General features: G+C 45.9%; 1 protein-coding gene across 1 annotated transcript in view; it reads right to left on the bottom strand.

Annotated features, from left to right (window-relative positions):
- Positions 1-25442, bottom strand: part of SFXN5 (sideroflexin 5) — a 106699-nt gene that overhangs the window by 49802 nt on the left and 31455 nt on the right. The window contains 6 exon segments of the mRNA XM_075709044.1: positions 2787-2852; positions 3703-3759; positions 6408-6461; positions 10717-10742; positions 12725-12779; positions 14177-14203. Of these exon segments, the coding sequence (XP_075565159.1) occupies positions 2787-2852; positions 3703-3759; positions 6408-6461; positions 10717-10742; positions 12725-12779; positions 14177-14203 (285 nt within the window).

Raw genomic sequence — 25442 nt, 5'->3', positions numbered from 1 at the left:
AGGCACTGGGGCTCCTGATGGAGATGCATCTACAAGTTACGTGGACAGATAAATCCCAGCATCGTTTCAGTTTCTGCATTTATTCCAAGCTTGTTGCTCTGTACAGACCACCAGCTCCTTCACCACCAGCGACTAATGGTACAACTAAGGGAGGTGCAAGCCACCGCGGGACGAAGAGTTGATCTACCATCAGCAGACTGATGAGCCACCCACGTGTCACCGGCGGTGACAGCCACCCTGCAGTAACAGCAGGCCACTGCTGGTTTGCTGTAATTTTTTTTTATCTACAAGTCTTGGTGTAGTTTTTCACAGTGTTTCAGAAGAAGAGTGTTTCCCACCGCACCACCGATGGTCACTTCTGCACTCTGAACCTATCTTGCTGCTTCAGCTCCTTTGCAGTCAGCCTAGGAGGAACCAGAGATTTTAGAATAGAATCCTGGAATCATTTAGGTTGGAAAAGACCTTTAAGATCATCCAGTCCAACCATTAACCTAGCATTACCAAGTCCACACGAAACCAATCAAGGGTAGACTAGACTAAACCACGTCCCAAAGTGCCACCTCTGCCCATTTTTTGAACACTTCCAGGGATGGGGACTCCACCACCTCTCTGGGCAGCCTGGTCCAATGCTTGACTACCCTTTCCATGAAGAAATTTTTCCTACTATCCAATCTAAACCTCCCCTGGCGCACCTTGAGCCCATTTCCTCTCGTCCTATCGCTAACTACTTGGGAGAAGAGACCAACACCCACCTCACTACACCCTCCTGTCAGGAGCTGCAGAGCGATCAGGTCTCCCCTCAGCCTCCTCTTCTCCAGGCTGAACACCCCCAGCTCCCTCAGCCGCTCCCCACCAGCCCTGTGCTCCAGACCCTGCCCCAGCTCCGTTGCCCTTCTCTGGACATGCTCCAGCCCCTCAATGTCCTCCTTGTGCTGAGGGGCCCAAAACTGGGCACAGGATTCCAGGTGCGGCCTGGAAAAAGACCTGCATCAGCTGTCCTAACACGGACATCTCCGCTCGCCGCCCAAGTGGTTTCCTTACCAAAGCCTGTCAGCTTCTCAGGGTGACAAAACTCTGCCAACATCCCTTCGCGTGTCTCCTGCCCTCTATCTGCCCCCGTTGCCAAAACGGAGAGGAGCATTAATGCCACCAACATGGAACCAGTCATCATCCCTCTGCTGCAGCTGCGCTGGGGGCTGGAAGGCAGGTTGTGAGCGGCAGCAGCACATCAAGCTGGAGGAAAAAATTCTGAACTAAGGACCGAGGAGGACAGTCAAGCTCTCCCATGCTACACTGGGAAACAGCAGACGGAGAATGGCTGCTAACCGAAGTGTTGAGGTTGGTGGGATGGGGACTCCAGATTGTACTTCAGCTGCAAAAGCGTGGACCTGGTGTGGACACATCTTCGTGGGGTTATGAAGCGTGGGAGATCACACCAACGCAAGGCTGGTCTGCGTGCACAGTCTGGGTTAATTCTGCAGTGAAGGGGTAATACAGGTGACACAGAGGAGCAGTCCGGCGACCAGCGAGCAAGCCAAGCCAGTGATACGGAAAACTATCAAGCAGAAGCATATCCAATAAAACAGACGGTTTCCACTCAAAACTACAAGGCGCTTCACCAACTCTACGCTCTTTGCTACCACGGGTGCAAAGCTGTCTGGCAGCTGCAGGAGAACACGGAGATACGCTTTGTGTGGACTTTCTGCTGTCCACTGTGGACATGACGGGCCAAACCGCTCACTGCCACTTCCCAGCCCGGAGCTCCTGCCTCTGTAGTTCTCCTAACACTCTGCAGCCTGCTCTAGACAAACATTTTACCTTGTAAAGAAATCTAAACAAGCCCACGCAGCTTCTTCCCCGAAGGTGAATTGGGGAACCTGGGTACAAACGGCGTGGTGAGCAGGCTGAGTGCTGACCTCCTCCCATGGCACAGTCTGTCTGCAGAAAAAAATGCCTGGAAATGGATGTCTGTGGCTTGAGAAAAAGGAAAAAAGTTTTGGCCAGAGGAAAAAAATACAAACTGCTGTGGGATCCTTAATGTTCCAGCAGAAAGGGTACAACTGTACGTTTCAGAGGCCTATTTGAAAACCCAACGTAAGAAATAACTTCCCTAAGTTGCTCCTGAAAAATGTACCTGCCTCCTCGGGAATTAGCTGACCCTGCTAAAGATGGCAACTTGTGCTTCTGGGGAATCTGAGTATCAGAAGCCCGATGACTGCACCACAAGACCATGATTTTAGCAATGTTAAAAGCTCCTCTCTTACAGATTACTTCAGATACGACTTGAACACCGTTTCCAGCTTGAGCACCGTCCACAGGTGAAAAATGTCATTTCGAGCACTGTGGTTCTTTCAATGCAAGGTGCTGACCCACCAGGAGAATATCTCCAAAAGCCTGCCTCTGTTCAGCACGTCCGCTGTCACACTATCGCTCTGCAGCCTCAAAGTCACTCTTTTAACTTGGACTAGGCTAATTCACCACGAGTTAATGCACGTGTGGATAATCTGAGTTCACCCAGCAGCAAAGCCACGGTGCAGAGACCCAGGCAAGTGCAGGACATGCTGGAAGCCATCAGCGGTAGAAGTCTCCTTGTGTTGAAAAGTTTGGGCATGCATGGACAGAGACACCTCATGGTTAAAATATTTCCTGGTTATGTAGACCGAATTCTGTCAATTAAAAGATAAACATGCTTGGCAATTCAAACGAACATCTCAAAAGCACTGCAGTACTACTGTAAGGGAGCAGTTACTTAGTAGTGAAATATATAGATATAAAGCGTTACCCACTGCTATTGAGACAGCACTTATGACAGCTCCCAAGTAGCCCTGGATGAACTTGGATGTCGGAGAAGGCTTTGGAAAGAAAAACAAAACATATTTTCAATAAACAAACTTCTGGTTATTAAAATGCAACCAAGCTTTTTTGGTTTGGTTTTGTTTTGTTTTAAAGCAGAGACAGGTTTAATTTTGTCATATTGTTCTGTGACACATGGTCTGTCATCTAGCAGCGGCAAAAGCAAGGAAAATTGTAGCCTCATGAGCAAGGTTAAAGGGAATGGAAAATTAATTGGCATCAGAAAATTATAATAATAGCAGCTTAAAGGAAGCATGTGAATGAAATTCAGCAAGTGGTACAAAATTAGCATTCTTATACACTAGTGATGAACCCCAAACTCTCCACATTAAATATTTGTTTTTGAAATGTTATCTCAATGAGCTGGATGGTTTCCAACTCAGCTTCCCGTCTTGAGCTTCCCGCATCCCGACATGGGATGAATGAAGGCTAAAGCGATGCAAGAGAGCAGGAACAGCCCCACCACATCCTGCCACCATTGCTGGTAGCGTATATAAAGCCCTTGGGAGACAGCAGTGCGATCATGGAGCTGCCTTCTGCTATCCAAAAACCCAGATACCATTTTGCTTTGTGCTCATTTACATATCAAATTAAAGCACTTCATACCACTTAGAACTATATACCGGTTCGGCTCAAAGGCATCGAGCGTTACTTATGCACCTCGAGCAATTTTGAGATCCTCATGCCATTTACAGCTGAGGTTTAAAATGGAAGTCTACCCAGGAGAATGGCCAATCTATAAATTCATCACAGTGCCGACTCTGGAGTTTCTATTAACAGCAAAGAGACAAGACTTATGTTTCCGTGTCAAAACAGACCTAACGCGACGCATATGTTGGGTCTCCTCACCTTTGTCGCGTTGCGGTTTGCATAGTTGACGCAGGCATTGTGGCTCTGATTCAACCACTAAACAGCAAACAAGAAGAGACAGGCATAAACATAACTTCACCAAAATGATAATAATTTAAAAAAGAATCTATAAATGAGTGTCGCAGGAAAACTCATCTCCCTTTGGACCTGCTCACAACCTGCCACCTCTCTTCAGGGGCTCATGCGTGCCCTACATCTCATTTAATGCCCTCTAAAGTGAGGGACAGAAATCCCAAGGCACCCAGTGCCCAGAGCGCAGCCCTGCTTCCCTGTATGCTTGTCCTGCAACTCCTCTCCTGGCCCAATCCACCTCCGCACGACACCTCGGTGCTATTGGTCTTTATTTTCGTCAGCACCAAATCCGTACTGCTGTTAAGATGCAGCAGTAAGCCCAGCAGCCGTTTCATCAGTCACTTATTAAGCTCCACGGTTCTCAAACAGAGGGTCATCGGAGGCTTCAGCGGCGGAACAGGAGATGAGCAGATGTACCATCTTCTGGATACGGATGCCACTAAACTGGTATTTCTATCCACTACTTTTTGGAGCAGGATTTGTCACCAAAGCAGCGTGGCAGCAGCTGGGCATGAGTAGCACCACACTCCTGAAGGGGTTTTACCCACAGCAACGGCTGACAATGTAAAGAAAATTACAGTTTTCATCCCCAAAACACCATGTTCCCAGCTCAGAGCATGTCAGAACTGGACTCCTCTCCAGCTGTGGCCAGAACTAAGATGGAGGAGGAGGAATGAAGTGAGGATGAGGAGAGAGAGTGAAACGAGGCACTAAAACACGGGAATCAGCCCAGTCATTGCTGAGTTCATGGCCCAAGAGAATGGTTTTCCTGCTGACCAGCTCTCTAGCCTGGAACTTCGGACCTAGCAAACCTTGCTTTTTTGTTTTCTTTAAATAATAATTTAAAAAAAAAAAATTACAAAGTCAGCTTGCCAATGTGTGCTGGAAATCTGCCTCAATTTTCCAGATGTGGGTTTTTTTTTTAACGCCCACAGCTCATATCTATGTTAGCAGGTCCACAGGACCAGGCTAGAGCTAACCTGAGACATTTTGGGCACCAGCAACAACTGCTCCACTGTACAAGCCCGCTCCTACAGGACCCAGTGTTTGTTAATGCACTAATACGCACTGTCCCTAAATCCTATGCTAATTACCCAGATAAATCTCCTTTTCAGAGAGATGTAGCCATACTGCTCAGATATTGTCCTTAATCTAGAGTTTAAGCCGTCTCTAGGTTGCAGACATCCCCACTACCCATTTCTTGACTCCATCATCTTCCCAGGTGGCCACCTGACACCCTCCTGGGCTTTTCGGGTGATGCCTCCTTATGTTGCTGCTCCTCCTACTGGCATTTTTGAGAAAGGGGTGACCTATGTGCCCATCATGGTGGAGGGAAGAGTTTGAGAACCACTCCCCAAGCGGCAGTGGCTCAGATGGGCTACGACTGCCGGACTTGCCTGCTACGGCTTCCTCCTTGAGTGGGCTCATTTTGGTTCTGCATTTGAAATATTCTTTCTAGTTTTAAAAGGATTATTCCATCCTCTTAAAGCCAAAAGTTTCTCCCAGCTACGCTGTGATGGTGGGAATAGGAGCTCCTCATGTAAGCCATTCACAAGGCACCCAGCCCAAGCCAGTTATCGGGGCTGGCTCGCTCCTCACTCGCGCAAGAGTAACTTCTCCAAAAGCCAACTCTTTCCATCTTAGACGTCTGAAAACAGGTGAAGCAAGTTGCCTTCAAAACTATGAATGAGTCTAGATGTCTCCAGCCACTATTCCGTTCTCAGCAGGTAAAGCCACATGGCACAACTTATAGCTAAATACACCGAACCACAAGTTGCTGGCGCGTACCGATATATTCTCGGTTCTGCAGTCTTTCTAACATACTAGGCAGATCCCACTCTGCTTTGATATTTCTTAACCGCATAATTCTCTATCATCACTTACACTGTAGACAATAAAAAGACATTCGCAACTAAAAATAAGTCTGAAAGTAACTTGGTTTTGCATTTCAGTTAGGGCTGAAATTATACTTAAGTGGGGTGTTTACTATGGATAAAATTCATTCACGTGTACGCTTCCTCCCCTTACTCTTAATTCCCAGAATTTTAATGGGAAATAACACCAACACCCCCTTACACACTTTTTTCCCCAAACCCTCTGTAGCGCATTGAACGCAGAGGTCGTTGCCTTTGCAATGCACAGCTATTCCCGAAATTCCTGGGCACGGGGCCTCTCCCTGCCCCCAGTCCTGTGCCCACGTTGCACTTCCAACGGGAATTCACCATGGAAGATCCCAACTGCTTGACAGGGTGTCTTCAAAACAGCAGATGTGTGAGGTTAAGGGCCTACATTTTCCTGGAAGTACACACTGTGCAATCATTTACACCTGTACAAAATGGGTCCAAAAAGCCGATTTTGAGATCCCGGGCTATTTTGCATCTCCCTTGTGATGACATAAATAGCTGGGCACTGGAAAGTGGACCCAACAGTTTGCTTATAGCCCCTTCCAGACTTCCCAAACCTTTCCCTAATTATATCCAGCCACATCATCTCCCCATTAACTAACACATTGCCAGCACAGAAGAGCCATGTGCATCAGTCTGCCCTCTAGACACAAGTCAACTGCTGCTTTCCCTTCCATCACATTCTCCACTGATTCAGACGAGCGTTACCTGCCAAAACACAGTGGATGCCAGCGTCTGGTTGGGCAAGAGAAGACCAACAACCTGCAAGAGAAAAGATTTTTCTCATTAGCAAATGCATTGTTGGTTTGCTCTCAGTGCTCTTCTAGGCATGCAAACAGTAAGCTTATTTCTAATGACTTGAATAAATTATCTTCATTTATGGCTTTATTTAATTGTAGTTATTGACCTTCCCTTCAGCCTATCGTCTCTCAATTTTCCAGCAGTGAAACTGGGTAATGTAGCTGCCCGTGAAAGCTTTGCATCTTTCATTATTGCTTGCAACACACCTTGAAAAAAGTCTGGCAGCAGATACTGTCCAAAGATTAGTTCATTAAAATATAATCAATTCTTCAATCCAGGTATTTCTGGAGGATAACACAAACACTGCATGAATGCAAGAGTTCAAAGTTGTTACTACTGGAGGGTTTTCTTCTTTTCCTTTGGAACATTCGCTGTTTCAAGTACAAGAAAGAAATCCGATTTGAACATCTGAAGACAGGAGTGCCACCTGGAAGCACATGTGCTCTGGTTTAGGAGCCTGAATTTTGTTTTAAGAGAAGAGAATTGTTGATGTGTCATACTTGGAGCTGTGAAAACTCCCACTTGGGTTATGAGCTCAGGCTGATGATTGCCGTCTCCCAGAGGCTTACAGCAGCCTGTCCCAGCACATCTGGTCAGATGTTGCCTGCTGCTGCGTGAATGCGAGATGCCGCAGGCTTTGCGAGGTTGCTCATCGCAGCACCCAAGGCCACACGCACGTATGTTGCCTATATAGTCTTGAGAGCATCCTTGGGACGTCTCAATATACCTCATAGGCACATCCTCTGCAATTCTTTAAAGGCCCCGTCTCTTACACAAAATGCAGCACTGCCAGACTCCTTCCTACCTTGTTTTATGGCAATCTTTCGTCTTAAAGCATAAGAAGTTGAAGAAGAGGAAATGGATGCAAAGCAAGGGGACTCTCACCAATAAACCCAACAAACATGGAGAGGAAGATGAGTTCTTGGGTAAGAAACAGGTAAGATGAGATAATTCCTAATGTCATTGTCCTTTCCTCCTGTCCTGCACCTTAAATGTCTGATAGTTTCTGAAGATGGGCTTCTTGTTGCAAAATCACACTTGCGCCTTTGTTAAGAAAGAGTATAAAGACTGAACAACTCCTTTTAATTCCAAAGACATTTATTTTCAGGACATTGATGTGAACTGAAACGTCCTCGAGGCATCTGGGCAAGAAGGCTGTGAGTTTATTCCCACAGTCAGATCGTCTTCTGCACCATTTTCTTTAAGTTTATCCCTACAGAAGCTGAGAAGAAAGAAAACTTCCCTGTTAGAGCACGGAGAGCCTGCCACAAGGAGGGATCAGCTAAAGCCGTCTCTGCACATCTGCAGCAGCATCAGTTGAAGAGGAGGCAACTTCTACTCTTAAGGACGTAAGAGAGAAATAACAACAAACAAAAGGGTAATAGGGTTGGGAGGCCTGATTTCATTTACATCTTCTTTCCTTTCTCCTCCTCCTCCTTTCCTCCTACAGCCTTTCATGAAGTTACAGCTACTTTGTACGCTGGCCGAGCGCCAATCTGTGCAAGTTACACTAATTTACCACTTCCATTCAATACGCGGATCTTGTCATTAATTACGCCGTTGCCGGTCTTAACCAAACGAATTCAACAAGCGATGAACCTCCTCACCCCAGGACTGACTTACGCCCCTGAAGCCAGCGGACTAATGAGGCTCCGGAGGAGAAGGAAGACTGCAGGCAGCTACTTACATTTTCAGCTGAAGCTGAGGGCCGAGAAAAATAAAAGAGGAAAATAAATAAATAAAAAAGAGCACCCAAAATCTGTATGACTGAAAGAGGCACGTTTAAATGCAAACTCTCCATATGTGCAAGAGTCTGTCAAGAAATGTACAGTTTCACTTTTAATTACTGTCAGGGGAAAAAATAACTAAGAAGGAAAACAAAATAAAAAAAGCTTCTAAACACTAGGAAAGTACCAACTACAAAATTTAATTGCCTATCAGGTGAGAAGGGCCCTTCGTGGCCCCAAAAGCCAGGGCTCAAGCCGCTGCTGGGACATCTGTCGGCTCCGAGCAGCCTCGCGGCACGTTTGCATTACGAGCTCTCCTCTTGCAAGCCCCAAGTCCTGCCTTGTGTGTCAGCGAGAGTCATCTGCAACCCCGCATGAACACCCGGGTCTTCTCTACGCACTTCAAAAGTTTGACAAGACCCCCCCATTTTTAAATGGCTGGGGAAAATGAGGTGCTTAAAGCTGCAGCTGGCAGCTGGGAACAGCAGCACGGCTTCTGCTCCATCCTCACTGCCCAGAGTCTTGGGTTGAATTTCCTAAATGCAGATAAATCTTCCTCCTTGGAGCCTTTCATCCCTGGGATGAAACACAAACCCAAGGTAAAAGGCTACAGCCCAGCAGCCGCCTCGCACATCTCAGCCCTACAGCAAAGAGAGAGAATGCGAGCGGCTGGATTTGCTCCCTCCTGGGCTGAAATTTAGGTGGGCAAACACAAACTCTCCCTACACTTACATATACTCCATCCTGTTCCCGCTCTGCTGCCGCAACCGATTCTGGGGTCAAACCATAAACCTGAGCGCGGAAAGGACGGAGGCTAAAAAGAAAAGCAAACGATTGCAACTTGGGAAAAGAATAAAGAGCCGCAGGATTTGGTTGTGTCAGGGGAGTAGTAGCTGCTTCGGCCAGAAAAGAAACGATTATTTTCAGCAAGACCTTAAGCTCTTTCACAACGAGCTAAACCATACTGAATTATTTTGCATTAGCTATAGGGTGGGCAGAGGGGCGGAAATCATGTATATAGGCAGCCTCGTGTATTGACTGATGGGCAGTAAACCTGTTAATACATAACCTGATCGAGTCTCTGCCGGAATCTATGGAGGGTGTTTAATTGACCCCCAAAGACCGGGACAATTAGCACGGGTGCAATGGCACGCCGGCGTGGCTTTGCGGGCGAGGACAGCCGCGCTCGCTCAGCCAGAGCCCACCGCAGGCACATTAAGTCTCTCTTGAGGAAATCCCATCCCCCTATGTGAAATGCAAGACTCAAACTGTTTTTATGCTAGAGCAGGCTGCCAATTTTGTCACTAAATTTCACAGATCGATTGGCATAAATGTTACATTTTAATTTTAACATTTGAAACGTTTGGGTTTTTTTTTTTTTTTTTTTAAATGACAAGAGGTTCCAGTTTATCCTTTACAGCTAGTGAAATTGGGCTCATCTGACAGCTCTCGGCTCCTTTGACAGCTCTGGATTTGGGCCGATTTCATTGTCAATTTGATCGTTAACTCATTTTTGTTTAACCTTTTCTTTTAAAATGCCCCATACAAAGTTACCACCAAACCCTTACGCACAACAACAAATAGTAACAGCCGCGATGATTTCTGCTTTTAGGGGCTAGCAACCCCGCTATCGCCGTTTGGGAAAGGATCATTGCCTTTGAGCAAGTACTACGCCACGGTCCACTGGGTTTAGGAAGATTAAATTTAGCAGATTCTGCTCCTTCAAACCATTTTAATATGTGTCATCTAATAAGCTGAGCCAAGAGCTGGCAGCTAAGAGGACCAGCTACCTTCTGGCACCAACTTTGGGTGATCCGGGGCAAAACTGCGTGCCTCAGTTTCCCCATTCATAAAATGGGGTTAATTAATCGTTCCTGTTCCCACAGATGAGCTGAGGTTTCAGCATTAGGAAGACAGGCAGAATTATCTCCCTTCTGGCTTTTGCTATCGAGAGCACCCAAATGCTTACAAATTTCATAATAACAAGTACAAACTAAAAACGCCCTTAGCAATAACCCCAAGGAAAGCACTCGCCGTTTTAATTAATCAAGACGAGAGCGCACGACACCGGCCTCGCTGTGCTGTAGCTCATCACGTTTGGGAAGCGACTTGTAAAACATGTAAATGGAAAAAAAAAAAAAAAAGCGTCCAAAGATGAAATCTGAGAGTTGCAGAAGTTGCATTTTGCAGGCAATGAGCTCATCTTGGTCTTCCATTTCCAGAAGGGAAAGATAAAGCTGAAGACGTTGCAGGGGGCTGGGTGAATGACGTTAAATAGATAAAAAATAGATAAATAACCTTGAGCACAACGTCCGTAGGGCGGGTTTTACACGACGAAGCCCTTGCTAACATGCAATGGGAAAGGTGGGAGCCCTGTGCGAACATGTCGCGAGGAGGTAAGGTGGAATTTGGAGAATTGTCTGCGACTGCTAAAAAATGCATTTCTTGGTACTTGCAAACAAAGCGGGGAGAGATGTTAAAATACTTACGATGGGTGTTCCAAAGGGAATGTAACCTATTTTAAAAAAAAAAAGAAAGAGAAGAGATGCATGCATTTTAATACACAGTTTGGGGATGGAAAAAAAAAAAATCACATCTAAGACATCTACAGGTTTAGGGTAGAAGCCACACCTGGCATGAGGGGCTGCGCTCGTTTCCACCAGCTCCGTACCACCACGGGGACATCCCTGGACCTGCACCTGATGCACCAAGCATCGACTACAGCAGCCTCCTGATTTTTGCCCAATCTCCTTCCCATCCTCTACTTGCTTTTCTTGGATTGCAGTCTAAGAGTTTCCCTGAAACTTATAATGTGTAGACCCTAAAGCTTATTCCAGTAAACCCAGTCTGTGCCAGTACGCGGTATCAGCACTTCAGAGGGCATCGTGGTGTTGGGCTGGGCTAGGCGGCCAGCAAAAACTCAAATCAGCAGAAGAGAAGGGATCACAGCTCAGACCAGGAGCTGCTCGGTCCGGACCAGGATGCTGCTGCAGTGGTGCTAACGGAGCTGACCCAGTGGCTCGCTGCCACGGAAAGGGGGAGATCCTGCCCCCCTTCCCAGGCTCAGTCACACAATCTGTTCCCTCCCTCGTGCCAGCTCTGTTGCTCATCAGACCCTCCCACAACCTACCCTCGCTAACCCAGGAGAAATCTCTCCAGCTTTCGGTGCCCCTTCCCCTCTTGTTGAGCCTGGTCCCACCAGGAGAGCGTGCTGAAGACGCTCATGGAGCCATCTAACAAGCTGCAGAGCCCATGCCAGTCAAGGAGCAGGACCATGCCACCATAGGTGGGACCTCCCGCTTTCACCATCTGCTTTATCAACCTCTCCGCTAGCCATTTTGTACCAGGAGAGCTCATTTATTTCTAGGTAGAAAAAGGACCCGGCTATAAGCTGAAGAAAGTATATTTGCATCATGGAGGAGAGAGGGACTATTTTAATCATAGGTGTAAGTTAAAGCTCCCTATATTAGACATAAGCCTTTACCCCAAATCTTATTGAGCGCCACAAAAATCAAATGCTTCACATTTTTCCCCTGCTAAGTCTGCCAATTTTTGTGCTAATTATAATTCATCTCTATGACTTCCACTAGAAGGTCTCAGAGCATTTTACCAATATTACTGAATTAAGCCTCATGGATCCAATTTACAGTTGGAAAGGGCAAAGACCTGAGAGGAAGAAAAATTTAAAAAAAAAAATACAGAACAAGGCAGCAAAGCAGTGGGCCCTGGCTTTTCTCCCCTCCACTTCACCCTCAACGTCATCCTTCTTCAAAGAACTGGAGAACAAAACCCACAAGCCCTGTTATTTTTCCTCTGTGCCTGGTATTCAGGTGAAGACGTTCCCCCCAAAAAATATGGAAAAGGTCCTATTTATTTGAACAGGTCCTTTGGGAAAGGACCAAGGCTGCACTTGCATCCTCAAGAGAGCTGCTATTCAACCCACCGCAGAAGTAGCTGTGGACCTGTGCGTGGCAGAGGGACACCCCAAAATTGGAAGGAGGAGGTGACAATTTAATCATTGAGCAGCCTGGTTAAGCCACGGACAAACTGATCCTTCCTGGGCTCCCAAAGCCACGGCTATTAGGTACCACCGCACGTGGAAAAATAGGGCTCATCCCATTCTCTCCTGGAGAGTAAAACCCTAAGCTGCTCGTTGGGCATCAAGCGTCGCCGTTTACTGCAAAATTAAAATGCCCATTATAGTGACGGATACCTCAGAAATGCCAGAAAAGACATTAGCTTGAGTCCACGTTAAAATATCTGAAGGAAAGGAAAATATTAAGCGCTAGATCTCGCAGAGGCATTTAGGATCCTAATTCTCCCCGACTGCAAAGGGATTTAGGCATTTGAATTCACTTTCTGATCTTGGTCTAAATGTTGACATTTAGATGCAAATTGACATGAAGATGCAATTCAAAAACAGGAGGAAAAAAAAAAAACCCCAACATTTTGTACAAATTCCCAGTAAAATTAATGATTGATTGGGACATACTCTACCTGACATTCGGAAAGGCATGAAGATGGTCTCGTTTGTATCGGGATGGATGATGGCCTGCAAAAGAGTCAGCAAACAGAGAGAGTGAGGGCACAGCAGCAGTGGGCAAGGCGCAGCGAGGCCAGCGCTCGGCCTCTACGGACGGCGCCTTCGACCGAGTGCCGGGCGCTTCACGCATCTCGGCACCCTCCTCGCTTTTGCAGCTCCGACCAAAGGCGGTTATTGCTCAGCAGCCTCCACAAAACCTCCTTCTGCCGCTGCTTTCCCCTCTCCTTAAATAATTTAGCAGTAAAGAATTTAAGCTGAAATAATTTAGCAGTAAAGAATTTAAGCTGAAATAGGGGAAGTGGCTCTTTCTTGGTACTATAATATCCCCAAAGGCGACCCACCGCTGTACCTTAACCCCAGGGGGGGAAATGCAGATTTAGGAGGGGAAAAGGGAAACCTATTTTCTATCCCTGCCTGTCCTCAACATCCTCACCGAGGTGCAGCTTAATATCCTGGCTGAAACTCTGCCCTGTGAAAGAAAGGAGAAGCCCTGGCCGTGGCGGAGGGATGGGGAGGGCAGGACTGCCTGCTCGGGAGGGAACGAGGGTGTAAATCGCTTTACGCCGCTCGTGAAGCCAACGGGTCGCGGGAGACCCTCGTAAGGACTTGCGTGGCTCAGCCACGGCGGACGGATTCAGTCCGAGGAACATCCTCCCTGTCTGCAGGTACGCCTGCCGGAGCCCGCACGGCACGTTGTAGGAAGCCTGAAATGCTGCTTCGGGATCCGGCTGAGTTGGGATGAAAACGTGCAGGTATGGCCCACTCCGGTTGTCACCATAAGGGTCACCCAAATCATAGAATCATAGAATCATTTAGGTTGGAAAAGACCTTTAAGATCATCCAGTCCAACCATAAAATCCCCTCATGTGCCATGGGATTTGGATTTGCCAGATAATTCAACCTTTACGTGTATCCGCAGCTTCTCAGCCAACCCTGGACAGCCCAACCTCCACGGAAATCCTAAATCTGTTTTACTGATAAACAAGACAATGAAGCTCACTTGGCCCATTTTCACCAAATTTTACAATGAGCCCAGGAGGCTGCAGCAGCATTAACTGGCTGGGGATGAAAAATCAGTTCTGCAGAAGAGGAAGGTACGACACAGTTACAAGCCTTACCAAAGAACTGTCAAACTATTTTCAAAAGACTGGAGACAAGAAATCTCTTGACTAGACAGGAAGGAGAAAATGAAGACATCAAAGTATATAAATACAAAAAAAAAAAAAAAAGAAAGAAAAAATCAGACTCTTTGGTGGCAACAGCGTTCTCTGCATTTACATTTCTGTGGCAAGACAAAACAGCAACTGGCACAGTCAATAATGGAGAAGAGGACAGCATCGCTTAGCAAAAAGGAAAAAAGCAGCAATAATTGAAAACAATAATGAAATAGAAAAAAAGTGCGTTACCTGCTTTATTTTTTGAGCTCCCCACAGCTAGAAAAACAAAAGAACATTGCATTTAAAAAAACGAGCAGTGTAGTTTTATACCAAACCCCAAATATTCATCTTTTAGCTGCTGTAGTAAATGAACACGAGGGACTGCGTTAGAAGAGAATCATTTTCTGCATCCTTCCAGGATGTATTTAAAGATCCTTTACACACACCGAGCGCCTTCAAATCTGTGTGGCCAGCGAGACCAGCAAGACAGAGAAGATATTCTTTCTTACATTAAATAGTAAGAAAGAATAACAACAGCCAGACTTCACACTCTGCTATAAGCTTTACAAATCGAGAATTATCTCAGTAACTCCGCCGCACGTAGACCTCAAGGTAAATTTAGCACAGCCTCTCCTTGGACGAGCTTCCTGCGGAAATCGAGGCTTGCTGGGGAACAAAGGTGGAGCAAGCCCCGCAGGGAAATATAAGAAATATGTCTTCAAATAAAACCTGGATTCAGAATAAACCACCACTAGTTTTCATTTTTCACAAGGGAAACGCACCGGAAAATGCTCGCAAAGGGGAAAAAATCTCATTTAAAACTCTCACGAGCGCCCACTGCCATTTACTGACTGTAATTCAGCAGCATCAAAACACCTCAAATCTGGCTCCGACAGAGATCTCTGAGCACCGAGGAAGAAACATCATACCTGAGGTGCAGGTAGAGCTAATGAGTAGGTGCACATCACCACGAGATGTTCTGGCATATACATAAACCCAGAATTTGCTCCCTGCTTAATAAAGCCAGAGGGCTTTCCTCCATGAATTACACCTAAATGCAAATTATAATCTAAAAAAAAAAAAAGGAAAAAAAAAAAATCCCCATTTTCCCATTTCCAAGTATGCTCAAGAGAAGGATGAAAAACCAGGACTCCTGTAAAATATCACAAAAGATCAATTGCTTTTACTATTAAAAACTGTTCTGTTCAGCTCAAGTCTGGCTTCAACTTCCAGGCACGGGCTTGTGTTACACCTCTGTCTGACAGCCTCCAGCGCTGTCTATTTTTGTTCTTCACACAGGTACTCGGAGCTGCTAAAGCCACCCTTTAACCTTCGTTTAAAGCAAAAAAAAAAAAAAAAAAAACCAACAAAATTCATCCGAGCCAGGAGACTGGCTGTTTCGTTGGCAAGGCGCTTTTGCCAATCTTTTAACCACCCTCGTGGCTCTTTTACATCTTTCCAATTTGTCAACATCCTCTTGAATCGAGGACGCCAGAAACCAGACAAATTATTCCAACAACAGTTGTACCAGTGCCAACCCAAGGGTAGGCTAACCTGATGAGTTCTGCTCTTGCTGTTGATAAATCCAAAGACGGCGATAGCTCTTTTTGCTTGGAGAGCTCACGATTACCCACCAGAATACCCACCCAAGCGCCACGTGCGTATTCCGCAATACAGGCATTCACGCTTAAGATTTTATCATTATTACGGTATAAATTCAGCCCCGTTCTGCCATTCTTCTTCACCCGAGGTTTAGTGCCTTCCACAAATATAAATCCATTAAAATACTGTCGGAATATGGTAATTACTCTATTATAAATAGCATAAAGCGACCCACTGATACCAGCAACCCCAGTATTTCACTCCAAATTCAGCTCTCACTCCGGAATTGGAGCTCCGTGATGAACTCCACTGCGTGCGATGAGTTACTGGAATATCTAAATGTCACAGGCTGATGCACGTACCCACGGGGCTCTTTCCTGAGGAAAACTTCCCTTTTTAAGGAAAATCATTATTCCCCCGTTTACAGCTGAAAAACACAGGTTGAGGGACACGACGAGACAATCTTTGTGGTCGGCAGAGACAAGATGTGTCTACCCTCACCAATCCTAAAATCCAAAGGCTGCACAGCCAGACAGCTACCGTGGCTTTTCTGCACCTGCCCGCCCACCAGCTCGAAAACTTCCATGGGGTGGAAGTGGAAGTCCTCGAGCCACAGGTGCCTACCCAAAGCATCCCAGTAACCCTGTGGCTGCCCAGGTCTCGCGTATCTTAGATGTGAAACGAAACCACAGGATTCTCCTCTCCAACTGCAAGCACCAAGACTAGCAAAAAGGAAGAGGGATGGTTTCTGAGCCAGTGCTATGGCTTTTTTGGTCAAATTATCTAATTTCATTAATTGATCCCAATATTTATGCATTTTCCTGCTGCAGTGCAAATATTGTTAGAACATGCGATTTCATTACTTCTCAGAAAGAGACTTTACAAGATGCACCTGATGAGTCACCTAAAGATTCTGCCAGCTCATTTTCACTTTTTTATCCTCTAATTCATTTTCTGTCTGCAGCATTTTTCAATAGCTCCAGTACTCTGACGAGTCTTGCCAGCTGGGGGGCTCGTTTCTGAGAGCGAGTCTCTATTTTTGCTGGGGATTTCATTCACGCTCTCTCCGGCCATCTTCAAGAAGCAGCCAGATTTTGGTCTCATTTACGCTAGTGTGAATCCAAAGTATCTTCGCTGGAGCACGTGGAACGATTCCAGATTCGTGCTCAATTTCTGTTAGATTTAGGTCCATGATCTGTAAGCCTATACTGGGTGGGTCTCCTGTAATAGATGATTTTCCTTTACATCAGCTTTGCTGTATATTACTGGCTCAAAGCCACATCAGAGTTTTGCCACCATTCACATTTGGGTGCAAGAACCAAACCTGCTCACACATGGGTTTACACCAAAGCAGCCCGGAGGACAAGGGGGCAGGAGCACTGGAGCACTGTTAACATATTCCACTGTCCACCCAGAAACTTAAGCAGGCAGCGATGGACAAGTTCCTCCAGCCTGTGGCCACTGCAACCTTCTACCAGGACAGATCAGGCTCTGCTTCACAGAAGCGTCCTTCATGGTCGTGGAGGAATCGGCTCCAGGACCGTTCACAAGTGCTCCCAGCACCAGCACTTCAGGACCACTGGACTCATGGATGAGATTTCCATCCATCCTTCCCAGGATTCTGTTTCTTCTACAATTTTTCAAGGAAGAGATACTCACTGCTTTGCTCACCACCTACAGCAGATCGCTTTAAAACCCTGAACTCAGAACTGAACTCAGTTATACAGAAACGTTACACGCTTATGACGTTCAAGGAAGGGTATCAAAGACTGCCACAACCTAAAGAGAACCAAAGCTGTGGTAAGGAGCTAGAGACTGGAATAACTCTTGGGGAATAGATATGACCTTTGGTTGACAGGACATTCATTAGCATTCCTTATTTAGCAGCAGAATCACAGCTTAGAGAGAGCTTTCGAAAAAAAGTATTTATTTAGAGAATATATCCAGCCTAAATCTATTAGCTAACACCTGCCACTATAGAAACACTACAAAGGGTACCAGTTATTCCTAAGAGATTAACTTCCTTCCTATTAAATACAGTAAGATTTCATGGTCCTGGACTCAAAGATGGGATTTCCCACCCCGCCCTGCCACTGCACAAAGTTTCACCTAGATTAGAAAACCACATTTACAAATTGTTCACCCCTGTTTACAGCCTGCTCCAACGCTGCTAAAACAAGAGGCCAGCTCCACCCTACACAAGTGCAGCTGGCTGTATCCAGACCACCTACTGCATCGCTGAAGTTGGCCTCGGGGGTCTAAGGTCAGGAGAGCACCGACAGATTCACACCACCTACTCCCTTGCGTTGCCAGCAACCACCTCCCTGCAGCCCATGGAGCCACAAAGGCAGATTTCATGTCGGGAATCTGTAATAGATGCTCCAACGCTTCCCTCCCTCGACCGCACGTGCCAACGGGATCTGAGTCCCTTGCACAATAGAGTAGTAGACATTGAAATGATCTGAAACCCAGGGGTGCATGCTCTGGGTATGCCACATCAGGAATAACTACGGAGAAAAGCCCTTACTGACTAACCGCACGTTAACCGTGCATAATGACAAGGCAGTTATTTTCAAAGACGTAATGAAGAGTCACATGGTAGATGAGCCCCACGTTAAGAGAAAACACAGCAGTTTAAGTTCTGCAAAGTGGTCTACCTGTGTTAGACTTTGCACCATCATCACTCACAACAGTTTGCAAAATTCCCCTGGTAAAGACAAGGCCAAAGAGGAAATCCTCAGAAGAATGAGTATTTTTAGTTAATTTGTTTCATTATATATTTATTTTTAGTTAATTTATTTCATCTGTCTAGTCAAGTGGAGACAGAGTTCCATCTCAAAATCTGCTCGTCCCCTTCCCGCTCCATCAGGGAAGTTCTCACCCTTTCACAAGACCCCACCTGCACCCATGAAATCTTGATTTTAATAAGATAACAGCCTGGAGTTTGCACCCCATCAGAAATTGCCAGTAGTTTCACACTCTGGGAGTTGCAAGGTTTATTAAAGCAAAGCGCGGATTATCTATCCCACACTGAATCCCAAATATTGGGTGTCGGGAGCGGAACGTGTGATGCAGCAAAGCTCATTCTGAAAAAGAGGAGCAAGCTGCTTTCATGTGCGTGTCCATTCACAGGGACAGCCTTCAAAACCAGATGCACTTTCCAATAATCCCAATTGTTTAAATGATAGGAAACCAGAGGGAAAAAAGAAAAGAAAAAAAGAAAACCTTGCTCAAAAGGCGTAACTTACTGTGCTTGGAAAATTCACCAAGGAACACTTCAGACCAGCAACAGGGATCTGGCATCACATTAGCGTCAAGCGATAGCGATGACTCTGAACAAGCCTTAACTTCATTCTGGATCCCTTAACTGGTAGTCAAATGGCCAGAGTAAGACACCAGAGGTGGGATTCATCCCCTCTAATAGACATCTACAAATAATAAATACCTACTGCAGAAAATTCTCTGCATTTCCTTTGTCAGCAGGCAGAAAGCAGACAGCTCGACTCATCATAACTAGACGACCAGTACAGGCTGGACAACCTGCACTCCAGCAGTGCTTGCTTCTCTCCGTTGACTTTAAGATAGGACCCACGTGATTAGTTGTGGCTCAAACTGGGTTTGGCTCAAGATGTGAAAACATCCCGAAGCATCAAGCACCTGCAGCTCGCACCGACTTCAGCACAGCTTGCAAAGATAGGGCATCTTTAGGATTCCAATGGCAGTTTGACGGAAGTTGAAGATTTTATGCTACAACATTTAGGAATCCCAGACTTAAGTACTACACCTTTTCCAAACAGATCTCCCACAAATCTAGCTGAGCAGATCTGGTGCTTTCTCAGGGCTACCAGCTTGAACCAGGAGTGCTCAGCAGCAGCTCCACCACACCCCGTCAGCAGAGTTAGCTCATATTAATCTTCATCATAAGGTTAAACATACCGGAAAACTCACACGATCCCTTTTGCCAGCAGTACCATGGGACATTTCCATTTGAAACTGCTCCTCGCCGCCCTTTTGGCAGGAAGGTAGCATCTGTAGCAAGTGCAGCTAGAGAAGAACATCCATCCATGGCCTCACTGCTGAAGCCCCACTTGTTGAAATAGAAGGTCCACCCTAGATAGCAGGTGCTTCTCATCACCGTTATTTCATTTTTATTTCACTACGCTTCTGAGAGGTTTTGCTGGTTTTTAAGTTCACACGGTTATGGATGAAGGTCTCCCAAGTGCCCGCTGCGTTGCACTCTCCAACACATCATCCTCTCTTACAGCACCACATTTTTCCCTACCGCCTTCCTAGTTATTAAAGGCCTTTCTGGTGGTCAGTCTGCTCCAGGCAGCATCCCCAGAACCTCTCAGCCAGTAACATGAAAAGAAATAAGTATCAACCTATTTTTAGTATTTCACTAAAACTAAACACCAGTGCCAAACTCAAGGCAGTTTGGTGCAGCCCGACAGAGCTACAACGCATTCTGCTTCGCTCACCACCCGTACTTTCTCCCCCAGGAGTGCGATCACTCATGCTTTGCGTGGCTTTCTCCCACTTCTCTCCAGCTTCAGTCCCAAAATCCCACTTCTTGAAAAGTGATATTTAACATAGAGACAAATGCACACCACAAGCTCCAGCCAAAGCATTCAGTTAGGGCTGAGTGCTTTTAGCAAGATTTATAGATTTACAATGGTGGAATCCCAGACCTTTTGGTTCCACATTTAATGTCACCTGAATGTCTGTAAACCTGGCTGATGTGCCTAACCCCACCTGCTAATATGTATGGAATCTGGTGCTTGGCTTTACTAATAAACATGGAAAACAAACTAACATAAACCACTGTCTACACTTGCTCCTCAGTAGGAAAGCTCACCAATGGACCTTTTACAACCCTGCTCCTAATAATCTTTACGTTTAAAAGGTTTTAGCTCTAAGGAGATAAAGCTCAAATGACCCCATACGTGGGATAAACACAAAGGATATTTACACATTTTCTGCCCTGCACCTGGCACTGAAATAAGTCAGCAGAAGAGGCACCAGAAGCCACTGCTCTTCTTGGATGCCAGTGGAAAACTCCTTCCCTGTCCTAAGCATTGCTGAGTCACGGCACCACGAGCTGCTGCCCGTCTGCAGAACCCCAAAGCCTTCGAACAAATCCACATGTTGAAGAGCATCGGCTGAGATACCTGCCTGCACCGCAGCATGGCAAGGCAAGTGCCTCGGCGTTGGGAACCGGACTGGCAACCACGAGCAATTCCAGTGCAGTACAGAGATTTACACAGATACAAAACCAAGTGTAGGTGGAAACAGAATCAAGTCCCGACTGATAAAAAAAGATAGCATTTAAATAACACTTTGCAGCTTTGCAGCACTCAATAAACATTAGCTAATTAATCCTCACAGCATTCTACTGGAAAGACTTAAGCAGAGTAAGAAGCACTCACAGAAAGCCATTACTTGCACCAGGGTTGCAGAAGGACTTAGATGCCATTACATGGTTTCATGCACAGCTTTGGAAACCAGGCTTGCTAATCCAACTATGTTGCTCAAGATCAGATTTGTTTCGGCTTATTTTAGCCACACGGAGCTTGCGAATCTAATTTGATTTGTAATCTAGACGTGACTTTAGATAAACTCTCTTAATCCTCAAATGATGAGATGAAGCAAAGCCGGTTTGTAACTGAGTAAGAGCATCAACAGCAGCATTTAGCATGGCTTCTTTAAGGTGCATTAACCTACAACACTTCTGCCCAAGCTCCCTAGGTGCCCTGTGTCCTCTGACAGTCTGCAGATGATGCCCAAAATGTTTGACCCACCTTAGACCACCTTAGTGTCACAAAGAATATTTAGATTGCAGAAGAGAGAAGGTCCAAGTTCAGCCCTTGGACCAGCAAACAGGCTACTTCCTCGCTAAGAAAAGGAAGCAGCAGGACAACCGATACATCTACGTTTTATCGTATCCTGCAAGAGACCAGAGGGAAAAAAAAGTACAGTTTACTGCAAATGGACCTCTTCGCTCTTCATCAACACTGTTAAGAAAAGCTATTATTCTCCAAAAGGGATGCTGTTTAGACTCTGATAGATCCATTGTTCTCTGCTGTGTCTGGGACAGCATGAGCAGCTCTTCCCGCTGCTAACATGATTGAAGGAAGAACACAGTAATAAATATATGCCCATTAAGCTGGTGAGCCTCTTTTCACTTCACTGATACTAATGGGGAAGAAATGAAACAGTTTCAAAACAGCAAGTTGCCAAAACTGCATTTGGAAAGGCTGAAGAGTGAGAAGTCACAACTGACACACCACAGTTCATGCTCCGCCAACGCTCGCAGGAAGGGGCTGGCTGGAGAATAGCAAGTGTCTGTCTCCAAGGGACAATTTCAAAAAAGCTGCATTTTTCCTCTCACTACAGATCATTCAGGTGGGTTTTTTTTTGTTGTGGTGGTTTTTTTTTTCCCCCCTCCAACCACCCCCTTATACTGAAGGGGTGAAGCTTTCAGGGTGGAGTTTCTAAGGGTACAAAATTGGGTAATAGAGCTGCCTCGCTGCTGTCTTGTTTTCTAACAAATAGGTATTTGTGCATCTTAGCGCGCATGCATAAGTAAACATACAGTCAAATGAACAGTAAATCTAGGGAGCTGTGTTAGACTAGATGACCTCCTGAGGTCCCCTCCAGCCTGAATTAGCCTACAATCCTACAGCAGACCAAGAGGAAGATCCGGATGGATCAAAAATCTAAAAGTGTCTCGGAGCTACAAGGATTTTAGTCAGCAAAAGATCCACAGCTCAAGATATTTAGTCTTGGTCTTATGAAACCTGGATTAATTTCCTCCCTCCGTCATAGACTCATCTCATCTTCAGCAGCTCGAGCTGGTATGTGCTTATGGTACCCAGCCCCACCGTCCCTCCCCGTCCTAGGCGTGCACTCCGTCCCCTACAGACAGCATAGAGCAGACAGAAAATATAGGGAGCTGCTGGAGTCAAAAAATGAAGCATTTTAGGAGTGGGGGAAGGGAGCTTTAGTTTTTATTAAGATCAGCTCTCTGAACCAGCTGTGCCAGTGCAAGCCAGCAAGGAGGTGGGAACACATGGCCGGGAGGAGAGGAGGCAGAGACATGGCAGTGCTGACTTAGATCAGCTCATGCTGCCATGGCATCGCACTTTCCCTTGCAATATTCTGGGCACAGGATACATTTGTACCAGTTCACATATAGAGTTCAGGGAATGATAAATTGAATAGGTACCATCTTTAGTGTGGGTGCACCTTTAAGGACAGGGTCATCTCCGGAAGACTAACAGCTGCCTATGTACAAGGGTTGCATTTAGTCAATTCTACAAGTCTTTAAACCTCTTATTGGCCCCACGCTGGCATTAAAAAAATTAAAACCTCGCACAGAAAAAGCATCACTCACTCTTGAGAGTCCTTGTTCAAGGCACACGAAGCACCCTCAGACACTTTTGCTGTTCTGTGGCTCTTTACCTCTCTCTGCTGGCAGGACCATGGGGAGAAGCCGGGGTGCCAGCTTGAGATCGGGACCGAAGGGACAGCGGGGAGGTAGAAGAGGAGAATGAACCTTCATCGCCGTATTTCTTAGACCGTATTCTACTTCTTGTTTAGACACTCAGTTTTTAGGACAGAGCAGTATGAATCTACAAACGGGGCACATCAGGGCTCTGATCCTAGAGTTGCTCATCAGCCTGATGAGCAGTGCTACTAGGCAGTGATATTAAGCCGATAGCAGCTGTTTCTACCCCAATTTCAAAGGCAAAAATCATTCAGCGCGCAACGGAAAGGCCACATTTGGCTGGGCATGTCAGCAGTGTAGTTCAAGCACGGAATTACTGCAGGGAATTCTAGCAAAGAAAATCAAAATATAAGGCATTGCAGGGGAAAAATGGAAAGACGAGAGCAGCCTAAAGTTCATAATGAAATCTCCCCAGCACCGATACCTTATTGCAGTCCTTCCAAGGCAGATCTTCATCTGCACCTGATGCTCACCGATGTTTAAAGAGGGCACCTCTGCCACGCACATTTCTGCAGCACTGAGCACAAAAATCACACAGTCAAAAGCAGCTGTGTCGTAAACCGGGAGCGATTTCAATCTCTCTGTATCTGATAGCCGCCGAGTGCTGCTTCTCTTAACTTTTACCACTGCTGACATGCCAGCATCAATCTGTTCCCCCAATCTGTGCTGGTCTGTTGGACAGGTTGGGAAAGGGACTCGCACACGCAGAGGACACAGATGCAATCCTACAAATTAGTGAAAGAAGCCTGAGGATAAGGGACAAAAGCCACATCATGACGCCCTGCAGTGGGTACAGCCTTTTCGTTTGAGGCTAAACCTCAGCACTGACCCTCCCGAGCTAGAGAAAACGTCCGCTTTTAAGCAAGCTGGCTCTTCATCCTTGTTTATCAGGCTGATATTTTACCGCCTCTGTTTTTAGAGGAGAAAGTATTCCCTCAAATGAAACCTTTTTACTCCAGCGGAGATTCCCTCCAGGAGGCAGTTTGGGGAATTGCCTGCCCTGTTTAGAATTGGATATGTTACAGTCTATACCTTCTGCTGCAAATTGGCTCCCAGTGCACTTGTGTGTGTCATTTTCACCTACCCACTCACAGATCACACCAGCCACCGGAGCTTCGTGCGAAGGGCCGGATTCTGCCAAAGCCCGGGAGCCACCGGTGGAAACCGTCCTTCAAAACGGCTTGCAGCAGTGGGCCTTTTAACACATCTCTCTCTTGCCATGGAGCGGTCTGTAAGGAATGCAAGCTAAAAAGGTTGCTTAAGTATGAGAGGCCACTTAAACGAGGAGCACAGAGTGCAAAGAACATACGAGACGAAGAAACCCTCATAGAAGGGCAGTAATACAACAACAGTACCTACGGAGCTGGGAAAGACGGGACAAAAATGACAACCGAACCAGTTTCTCCCATCAGCATGAATCCTACACATTTCCTTTTTTTCCCCCCTTTCTAAGGATCCTACTACTTTGTAGCTTCCTCCAGGACCAGGAGGTGAAAGGGGATACACGCCATCAGATGACACGCCGGCACTTCAAATGCACCTACCCTCTGCAGAAGGAGCCAAACGAAGGACATTGATGGATGCGGTCACCAAACAGAACCAAGCAATAGGAAGTTTACTAAACTCACCAGTTCCCTTGAAGTTTTCACAACAAAAATTTCTACTTCTAAACCATTATAAGAAACAGCTGTTTCTTCCATCAAACACTTCCAGATCCCATGGAGTTCAATCCCCCAACGCAGAGACACGCAACCACCCAAAATCCCCCATCAGGAGACCAAACCTCCCCAAAGCCTTCAGGGAGTTTGTTCTCCAAGCATGTTCTCCAATCCTGCTAAAATATCTAACCCAAAGGACCAAGAGAACAGAAAGAGACCCTAAATGGTTGCATCACCAATAACATCTTTTTCTTTAGAGAAAAATTATGAAATCGCCAAGAGCCTGTCACAGAGAGGGGCTTAATTACAGTGCGGGTTATTTCCACTACACAGAATGGTTTTGCTTGGTGGGATTTTAGTAAGTGGAATGTGAAACACTCAACGTCATATCTAATAAAAAACGAGTCTGGGTCTTAAATATTCATAGAAAAAGTTGGGTAAATAAGCTAAGCTGAAGAAGCGGAGACTGGAGCAGGTTTTCTTGCTCCAATATGTAGCACTGCATAAATACTCATCAAGCAGCTATTCATCCTCTGTTTTGCTGAGTACGTAATTGATACACCTATGATAAATATCGTGTTTTTAGAACATTTTTCTAATGTAGGAAAAAACCCTATAGTTTCCCTCAATAAAAAGCTATCAGCAGTCTAGCAGCTATTGACAGTTAAGAGATCGATTCTTCATTTTTGCTAATGACGCCCAAGAAATAGCTTTTTACCACCTTGAGTTAATGGTCATTTTCCCAAGC

This window comes from Pelecanus crispus, chromosome 4 (genome assembly GCF_030463565.1).
Source record: "Pelecanus crispus isolate bPelCri1 chromosome 4, bPelCri1.pri, whole genome shotgun sequence".
NCBI classification, from domain to species: domain Eukaryota; kingdom Metazoa; phylum Chordata; class Aves; order Pelecaniformes; family Pelecanidae; genus Pelecanus; species Pelecanus crispus.
The sequence above is the reverse complement of the archived record's forward strand: the minus strand, read 5'-3'. Positions and strand labels throughout refer to the sequence as shown.